Genomic DNA, 9,791 nt, shown 5'->3' with positions numbered 1-9,791 from the left:
AATAATTTTAGAAAAAAAAAAAAAAAAAAAGTGTTTTACTGAATTGTAAAAATATTAGCTACAGTATACTTACCCCAGTGGCTTGCTATCTCCATGCGTTGAATAGAATAATATGCAGATGGAGAAAAGTACAACTGTTTTCTCCAAAAGTCCAAGATTGATGGAAATCGTTTTATGAACCTTTGAAATAAAAATAAATGCGTTTATGGCAATAATAATTTAATTGGAGCAAAATTAGCATATAGAACTAAATATATAGCTAAGATAAAAAATAATACAATACAAACACAATTTAGATTGAACTCACCATTGCTGGGTATTAAGTAAGAGATTGCGGGAGTTCGTGCATCAGCCTATCAGTTCACATTAGAGTTGGTTCACAGTTCACAGGGTGAGCTCCTTATATAGCTCTGTGTCCATTGATGAGCCGCCTTCATTATTAGTGATGATGTCACCCCGTGACAACACCTCTACAACACCACCAATAATTCAGCCCTCGTTAAAACCCGCCCTTGAATTTGAACTTACGTGCGTAAATTAGTGGTACAATTTCCTTAACTACCTAGCAATAATTACACAAACAAATACATACATATTTGTATTTAATTCCAAAGGTGAAAAATGTTCGTACTGCTCAGTTATTTAAATCAGGTAGTAAATTATTTATATTCTATTCTATTCTATTCTATTATAAATATTATCTAATTTGAATTTCAGAATGTTTGCTGTATGTGTATGATTTTGTATGATTTTATTAACCTTAAAGGATTGAATTATTGTACATATTGATTTTTTTTCTTTTCTGAAATAGTTGCATCCACCTTCCTAGACCAATAAAAAGTTTTCCGGATTTTCTCTGAAAATGTACAGAAAAGGTATTCATTTACTGCAACTATTATAGCAGCTGCTACGTGTACATGTTTTCTCTATCAGGTGGTAGTCCAGCCAAAGAACCTGTTGCAGTCACAGGTGTCCAGAGGGGCACCCGGGGAGGTGGACGGCTCTGTCCTACTTTTATGGCCACTGGATGCAGATTAGGTAACTATGAGCGAAGTTTTCTAAATGTAGCCCAGGAATAGCTATGTCATGACATAGAGAGTGTGTTTGGGTACCTAAACAGGTCTGACCCATAGATCTTACCTCGTGGTGTGGTTAGGGTTTCTCTCCGAGCTATGGGCTTCTGACTCAAGAAAAAATAGGGTATGATGACACACGAGGCAATAAGCATCACTTCAGTCTGTAAATTATAGAGGACCTGAGAGATCGTCACCCAATATCTATGTTTTATGCAATAACCAGCAAAGTGCATGTAAGCTGTATCGAATACTGCTTATTCTAGAAATGTTCACTGCATCTTGTGCATTGCACCTGTCCATGAGCTACTGTTTCATCCTTTGGCATTCTGTAAAACAAACTTCGCAGGTGGTAAGCAATTAAAGTTGTTTACATACCAAATTCACAAGAGTTATGGCTGACAAGGCCCGCATGTTGAAGATGTTTGACCCCATCCCGGTCTTTTGCAGTACTGTGTATGGGCTGAAGTGGGCATGGCCTGTTTAGATGACACCCACCAAACAAATAGACCTTTGACCCTTGCAAGAGATCCCTAGCACAGTCCTAACAATCCTCAGCAGTATTTAGACCCTTTGGAGGCAGGAGGGGGGACCTTTCAACCCCCGAACTGTAGTTCTCATTACCTCATGCTTTATCGATGCGGATCATGTCATCAGCAGTGTGTGTTACCACTACACATGATTATTCAGGAGAATTCAGGGGGAGATATCAAGTCACCTAAGGACACCCAATGCAGTCATGCCACAGGTGTAAAAGACATGCTGGTCCTTCACTGTAAAATCTAATTAGTTGGGCTTACTTAAAAAAAGCATGGAAACCGATTACCTTGAAAAAACTAAGTAAAGTGAAATAGGAATAGTATGTTGTACTGACAAATGCTTAGTTAGTATAGTTTACTTACACGAGAGTTCTAGTAACTAAAAAAGAACTGTAGGGGGTACTTGATCCTTTCATTTAGGTTTACTCATGACTTAAGTATAGCTACTCACTGACTCCCAGAGTGCATTGCGGCATGAATAAATGATGCAGTTGCTTTGTTTTACAGTTGATTTTATTTGCCAATTTTATTTGCTGTCTTGTGTCAGTAGTAGCACAATAAAAATACCAAATGAAATGGTTATTGTTACAATTAATGAAAAACAAATTGAATTGAATTGTTACCATTGTTGTGATTCACGTGCTGAATGTTTAAGTCTGTGTGTGACTTTAGCATATCACCACACATTATTTAAGGATTATATAAACCCAATTTAAAGCATCGCAAGGTATTTCTGAAGAATTAAATTTGATAAAGTTCATTAATAAACACACACACAAAATATATTAGTGTTTTAATTAGAAAACAGATTACCTTCCAAAAGTAACCTATTTACTACTTTTCAAAATATTTTCAAATAACTCTGACTTCATGATGCATTGCTGCACTAACAGAGAGAACATTTTACTACCACAAAGTAAGTTCCAAGTGCCAATCACTATAATGGTGAGTAAAAAAAAAAACATTTTAGGAAAATCAACATCAATTTATGAAGTCAGCTTATGTGATGCTCTCTCAAATATTTCAATTGTATTGAAAATTCAACATTCAAGATGACTTTGGGAAATGAGTGAATGCAACTAGTGAAAGATGGCTGCAGACATGGAGGAGATGGATGAAAAATGTATTAAGACTCTTTTGCCTTTCTTCTTCTTCTTCTTCTTCTGTTGTTATGTTGCACATTAGCAACATATTAATGCACTGCTGCCTCTCACTGGTTTATTAATATCATTGGTTTCTTTGTGGCTACTTGAATATTTTAAGTAAGTGTCACTCAAAACAGTAAGTAAATTGTTTTATTTGCCTTGAAAGTAGCTGTAACTTAATAAAAACCTAGTAAGTATAACAACTAAGTAAAGATAACTAATTAAATCTAAGTAGGGGAAACTATTGGATTTTACAGTGTTGTGACACAATGAACTGAATCTATATTAAGTGCCATCATGTGCTATTTTTGGTCTTTCTCAAGGTTTATTGAGGGGTAAAATGTTTATTATGTGGGCTGATTTGAACACAACATTTGATATCCAAAATGAATGGCGACATATGTTAATAACTGGCACCTGAAAGCATCTGACAACAGGTGAAACATTAAACATTTTTAAAAGAAGGTATTATCATAAAATATTGGTTCTGAAACATTTTAAGATTTGTAGTCATATTTTAGAAAATGTAATTTGTGTAACATTTTTATAGTGATTTGACTGTTTTTTTTATGATGTAGCACATCAAAATACAATGCAACAAGATTTGCTTTTTATTGGAAAAAATGTTAGATGCTTGGAAGACTGAAATAATAGAATAGAATAGAATAGACAGGTCTGATATGTATTTTTGTATTTACTGCTATGATACATAGTATACAGAATGAAAATATGTACAATGTGCAATGTATTAGAATAGAATAGAATATAGACATGTCCGGTGTGTAATTTTTTATTTATAATTATGATACATACAGTAGCATAAACATAAATGATATACAATGTGCAGTGTATTAGAATAGTCAGAATAGAATAGAATAGACAGGTCTGGCATGTATTTTTGCATTTCCTGCTATGATACATAGTATAAAGACAGAAAATATTTACAATGTGCAATGTTTTAGAACAGAATAGAATATAGACATCTGGAATGTATTTTACTATTTACAGCTGATACACTGTATAAACACAGAAAAGCTGTACCATGTGCAATGTATTAGAATAGAATAGAATAGAATAGAGACAGGTCTGGTGTGTATTTTTGCATTTCCTGCTATGATACATAGTATAAAGACAGAAAATATTTACAATGTGCAATGTTTTAGAACAGAATAGAATATAGACATCTGGAATGTATTTTACTATTTACAGCTGATACACTGTATAAACACAGAAAAGCTGTACCATGTGCAATGTATTAGAATAGAATAGAATAGAGACAGGTCTGGTGTGTATTTTTGTATTTACAGCTATGATAACAAATTATGTACAATGTTTAGTGTATTAGAATCTAATATAATATAGACAGGTTAAGACGTGTATTTTTGTATTCACAGCTATGATACATAGTATAAACACAGAGAAAATGTACAATGTGCAATGTACTATACCAACCAAACAGAAAATAAAGAACACAGTGTGCTAATACACAAAGAAAATGCTGTATGCAATATAATTTACGGAACAAACGATAAATAAATCATACAAAAATCAAAATAAATATTACAACATTGTAGCAAACAAAAAAAAACATGAAAATGTATTTTAAAAAGGTTTTGGGAAGAACTAAATAAAAATGTATGTTTTTTCTTTTGCTAATAAACCTTGAATTTGGTGACCTTTTTCAGCTAGTGACGCTGGTTGATTTAACCTTACGTAGCTTCAAAGAAACTGTTTAAGGAGCGGAAAGACATCAGTAACACATTTAATGCAGGTTCACATGCGATATTCCCACTGGTCCGTAAAAAAAGAATGGCAGTAAAAAATCATTTTAGCTGCTGCTTGCTGACGCGATAGACCACGGAAGCCATTTCTAAGAAGAAAAGCTACAAAAAGCGCCCTTTATGTGAGAAAGGGATTTCTCCAGCAGTGAAAATAGTTGCCTGACAAACCGAATGACGCACAGAGCACTGATGCTTATTCATGAATGGACTGAAGATAATAAAGGTTACGTAGCTCTTCGTTGTCACAGTAACGGCGTGATTTATGAAATGGCACATTTTCAGTACACACCACTGCGAACAGTTTTTCTTAGCAGTAATTGTCTTTATACGTCGTTTGTTTTTAGAATGTATTTTACATCATTTTTTTATTAGATACATGCTGTTCATAAATGCTCGAAAATGTCGATACGTACAGAGCATGCGCAGTCGGCAACACACTGAGGCGGTAATTGGCGGAAAAATAGGAGTGTAATTTGTCAATGAGCAAAATAGGTAAGTACATGACAGTTTTCCTTTTGGTTGAGGTCAAAACACAAGAATACACGAAATACTTTTAAATGAAATGCACTTTGTCATATTTAGTAGCGAAGGACGAGCAGTTAAACAAGCCGCTGAGTATCTGTGGAGAATGACCTCGCGATGAACTAAGTGTTCAACTGTAGCGTTCCACTTTAGCTACAGTTTCTCAACAAATGCAACCACAAGTCTGCTCTCCTCATTACTGTTACTGTTTCTGCACTGACTTTTAAGGCCCTGTCTGAGAGGAAAGGTGACCTGCTAAATCAGGTAAGAGTTACACAAGATTTGGAACATAGTTGAAAAAATGATTCCACATTTGAATTAAATACATTTGTTTTTACATTGACAGGTGCTTCTTGGGAAAAGAAACAGGACAAATAGGAAATTTCACTCTGGCGAGGCATGTGAGTATTCACAAAAAATTATACTACATAGTCAACAACTGAAGTGGATCCAAAACCTTTAATCAAAGTTGTCCTAAAACCAAAATGCGTTCTTGTCTTAGGACAACTTTGATTAACTTTTTTGATCCACTTCAAATGTTGACTACTGTGTAACTTATGATAGAGCCTTCATAAGTTATTAGGTTACATTAGGTTACATAATGGTTTGTTGCATTGCACCAGGCATATTAACCATGCATGTACATAGCGATAAATACACATTATGTAAATACATATTTATATTTATAGTTTTACATATGTGCATATCTGTACACTGCCTGCCCAAATAATTAATATTAATACATTTTAATGATTTTAAAAGAACTCACCAAGGCTGCATTGATTTGATCAAAATACAGTAAAAACTGTAATATTGTGAAATATTACTGCAATTTAAAACAACTGTTTTCTATTTAAATGTTTTAAAATGTTACTTATTCGTGTGATGGCAAAATTTTCTCAATTTTCTCCCATCATTACTCCAGTGTCACGTGATCCTGCAGAAATCATTCTAATATGTTGATTTGGTGCTCATGAAGCATTTAATATCATTACCAATATCAAAAACAGTTGTGCTGCTTCATACTTTTGTGGAAACCGTGATACACAACCATTCAAAAGTATGGGGTATGTAAAATTAAAAAAAAAAAAAAAAGAAAAGAAAAACTTATTTGGCAAGAATGCATTCAGTTATTCAGAAGTGATAGTAAAGACATGTATTAGGTATACATATGATTTATTATTTCAAATAAATGCTGTTCCTTGGTATAACATTTTATTAATCAAAGAATCCTAAAAAAAAAAGCTATCACCATTTCCAGTAAAATATTAAGCAGCACAACTGTTTTCAACATTGATAATAAGAATTGATAAAATAACCAATGTGCTTTGTTGTTACTCTTTGATTTTGTAAAGGAAATGGCTTCTCTCCCTACAATGAAGAACATTCCCAATGTAGAAAATGCCTTTAAAGCATCCAAGAAACACAAAAACAAGAAAATGAAAAAGGAAAAAAAGGATAAGAGCAAAAAGCATGTGCCTGACTTGTTGCACGACGGCTGCCATGAGGCAGTGTTTACACAAATGCAAGAGACTAAGAAAAGAAAAAAGCCAAAGAAGAAAATCAAACCGAAGAAAGACTTTCAGCAACCTAAATTAAATAAACAGCTCAAACAACCTGAAGATACGTACCAAACTCAGCCCATCATCTGCATCTTCCCTGATCAGGAGACACCACATTCAACTGAGAAGGAGTGTAATAGAAGCATGAAACGTAAAAAGAGAGTCAATTTCAACTTGCCACCTGAGCAGAGCCAAGCTGCAAAGACAAATAATGAAGAATTTGGAAAGAAGCAGCTGGTCGGTGAAAGCAGCTTGGAATCCAGCACAGCTGAAGAAATAAACAGCCAAGACCTGTTTATCACACAGAAATCATTCTTGGATCCATATGTGGAGATCTCCAGCAGCTCAAGCTCCAGTGCGGGCACTACCATGAAGGCGCCAGAGAACCGCTCATGTAGTTTAACTGCTGAAGCAACCACTCAAACCGAAAACTTCTTTACCCTCTCAGCACTCTCCACTTCTCTCAGGTTTCAGCAGCAGCAGAACACGTCCAAAAGCTTGGAGGAACCGGTAGACCTGAGCCTGCCAAACAGAACAAGACGAAGGCATGGCCCAAAACAATCCACTGTAGATTCTGCGAAACCACCCCTGCTGAAGATATCAGGCTCATCGAGTGAAGACGGCGATACGGTGCCCAAGGCCAAAGGTGATCTGCTCCAGCTGAAGGTCATCCAGACCCGCTTGAACGAGTCTTTCTTTTTTAAGGTGAAGGGTGAAGATTCTCCGAAGCCCATGTGCCCTTTGATGAAGCTCACGGAAAGTGTTGAGAAAAGAACGAAGTAAAATCCGACTAAGCTAAGATGTTACAAATTCATGATGAAAAAAAGCAGAGAGTTCTGTGCACACAGCTTTGTTATTTGCAGTTTTATTCTGTATTTTACATTGTTTGCTTCAATGTTTATTCAGTGTTATTAAATATGAATGTTCACGATTTGTTTACAAGCAAGCATTGTTCCGAAAAATTCCTACAATTAAAACAGTCTCACGGTTTTACAGTTTTAATTGTGTCTAAACAGCTTGATTCCCATCCACTTCCAAAGGTGAAAGAAAACATAAACAGGAATTGTTACTGGCAGCAGCAGGCTGTAAAAACACACGCTGCTTGCACTCGTACAGCCTTGAGGGAAATTTTCATCCACGGTTGCCGAGTAAAACAGTCCAGACAAGGATATCAGTGGCACAAGAACAGTCACTGTAGACAGGGAGAAAAACATTGTGGCAGAAAATGAACAATGAAATATTTGCTTTATAAACTCAAGATTCAGTGGGTTTTTCAGTCGCTCCGCTCTTATGGATCATTCTTGCATCTTGTGGGATCATGTTAGGAATTCCATCAATGATGGGATATGCGATACCAAGCTCTTCGTTTATTAATTCGCTGCTCCTTTCGTCGTACCTTGAAAAAATCAGAAGCAAATACATGTATTAGTATTATTGATAATGATAATCTGAACATCCCTTACAAAGATGCATCACGTTAAACATATTTAATACTACAGTTACTATAAACCACACTAAATGAATATGGGATCTTCTTATATTAAAGCATAATGTCTTTCAGATTTCTTTGTAATTCTGTAGCATTTTTGTCACTCTTTTTTGAAAATAGCTTTTATTATTATAGTTTAATTGTTACACACAAAATAATATTTAATTTTATACACATACAAATAGGCTATATATATATATATATATATATATAAGCAAATTTAGTATAATAAAACATTTTTAAAAAGTACCTAATTTGTCAGAAGAAAATATGTATTAGTATTATTGATAATCATAATCTGAACATCCCTTACAAAATGTATGAAAAGTTTATGAAAAAATAGTTACAATAAAAAAAACAGTATTAATTCAATTACTACAAAACCCATACTAAATGAATGAAATCTTCATATAAAGCAGAATGCTTTGCAATGTGTAATTCTGTAACATTTTGATAATAGTAAACGTTTTATTCATTTATAAAAATTTAAAAAAGTAATACATGATAAAAATAAATAAATAACTGATGTTTGTCAGTAGTAGCTATACCAAGGTAAAAGTTCGTAATGGAACTTTATCAACTGGTGTTATATGAGATCATCACTGCTATATAACTACTGTAAGTTACGTGCCATCATAAGGTAATAATATTATGCATGATGAACAATCACACCTCAGGGGTTTTTTGGACAGTGGACACACAAGAAACTCAAGCAGAGACTCATCAAACGGCTGACTCTGGCTGTCCTTCACTGCATCGCTGCGGCTGCGCTGTTGTCCTCGGATCTTCACGACGCTCACAGATCTCTGCACGCTAAACACTCCAGTGGCAAGTGTCCTCAATGCATGAGACATATCCGAAGACAGCTGTATGGATTAAAAATACGAAACTTGTTTCACCCGTTCGACACGCCAACAGTGAACCGGAAGCGCTGAACTAGGCGCGTTTGTAAACGTGTCCCCTGATCTTTTACATTCGTGAGATGGTTCCGGTGGCAAATTGTTCTATATATTAGTTTGAACAGAAATGTAATTCATTACAAAAATATGAATATATCTGATTTTACATGGTCTGCACAGGACAAAGAACACTCTTTAGCAAGAAAATGGATGCAGATATTTTGAAATAAATAATTCATTTAGGTGTTACGACAGACATAGTAACCACCATAATGACATGTAGGCTATTATTGCATTGATCAAAATAATAATAAAAAATTAAAGTAATAATACAAAAAAATTAAATGAATAATCTAAACTACTACTAAGCTATTGTTATTGATAAAAATAACAATAATAGGCTATTTCAGCTGGCAGCGAGCCATTCATTTAGGTTTAAGACAAATAACTAACAACAATTGTCATATAATGACACTGTTTTTCTTTTGCATCACACGCATTTTATTATTATTCATTATTCATAGATATTATATAAATAATTATTATTCTTTTTATCTGCATCGATAATAATGAAAAACGAATAATAAAAGAGTTTCGTAATATATGTAAACTAATAATCTAAACTAGATCTAAAGAAGAAGACCAAGAATTGCATGTGATGCACAAGAAGAAGAAAAAAAGTGTAATAGTGTAATTATGTCACACTACTAAATTAAATGAAGGGTTTACTACAGACTGCATTAATACTGATTATATCAAGAGAAATAAATAATTATAGAAA

At 34.2% G+C, this 9,791-nt stretch overlaps 3 protein-coding genes across 6 annotated transcripts in view; 1 reads left to right on the top strand and 2 right to left on the bottom strand.

Moving 5' to 3' along the window:
• The window catches only part of pth1a (parathyroid hormone 1a), a 961-nt gene extending 595 nt beyond the window's left edge, over positions 1-366 (bottom strand). Inside the window, exons 1-2 of the mRNA XM_016259763.1 lie at positions 308-366; positions 74-180 (exon numbers count right to left, since the gene is read on the bottom strand). Of these exons, the coding sequence (XP_016115249.1) occupies positions 74-180; positions 308-310 (110 nt within the window). The 5' untranslated portion in view covers positions 311-366. The remainder of the gene's footprint in view (positions 1-73; positions 181-307) is intronic.
• A 4,148-nt stretch (positions 367-4,514) lies between these two features.
• On the top strand, positions 4,515-7,613 carry LOC107572864 (uncharacterized). Of its 4 annotated transcripts, none has more exons than XM_016259311.1 (4): positions 4,515-5,030; positions 5,289-5,324; positions 5,407-5,461; positions 6,416-7,613. In XM_016259311.1, exon 4 carries the CDS (start codon positions 6,419-6,421, stop codon positions 7,403-7,405), a length of 987 nt encoding a protein of 328 aa, XP_016114797.1. In that variant the 5' UTR covers positions 4,515-5,030; positions 5,289-5,324; positions 5,407-5,461; positions 6,416-6,418; the 3' UTR covers positions 7,406-7,613. The 4 variants fall into 4 exon arrangements, with proteins under 4 accessions (XP_016114797.1, XP_016114788.1, XP_016114784.1 ...); XM_016259302.1 differs by having other exon boundaries at positions 5,214-5,324; XM_016259298.1 differs by having other exon boundaries at positions 5,135-5,324.
• A 182-nt stretch (positions 7,614-7,795) lies between these two features.
• Positions 7,796-9,094, bottom strand: pyurf (PIGY upstream open reading frame). Its single transcript, XM_016259321.1, has 2 exons — positions 8,784-9,094; positions 7,796-8,018 (listed from the first exon to the last, which is right to left on the bottom strand). Exons 1-2 carry the CDS (start codon positions 8,963-8,965, stop codon positions 7,877-7,879), a joined length of 324 nt encoding a protein of 107 aa, XP_016114807.1. The 5' UTR covers positions 8,966-9,094; the 3' UTR covers positions 7,796-7,876.
• Positions 9,095-9,791: the final 697 nt, after the last annotated feature.

Source organism: Sinocyclocheilus grahami, unplaced genomic scaffold, assembly GCF_001515645.1.
Source record: "Sinocyclocheilus grahami isolate Dianchi unplaced genomic scaffold, SAMN03320097.WGS_v1.1 scaffold30.1, whole genome shotgun sequence".
Classification (NCBI taxonomy): Eukaryota; Metazoa; Chordata; class Actinopteri; order Cypriniformes; family Cyprinidae; genus Sinocyclocheilus; species Sinocyclocheilus grahami.
Note: the sequence above shows the minus strand (reverse complement) of the source record. Positions and strands in the feature narration are given on the sequence as shown.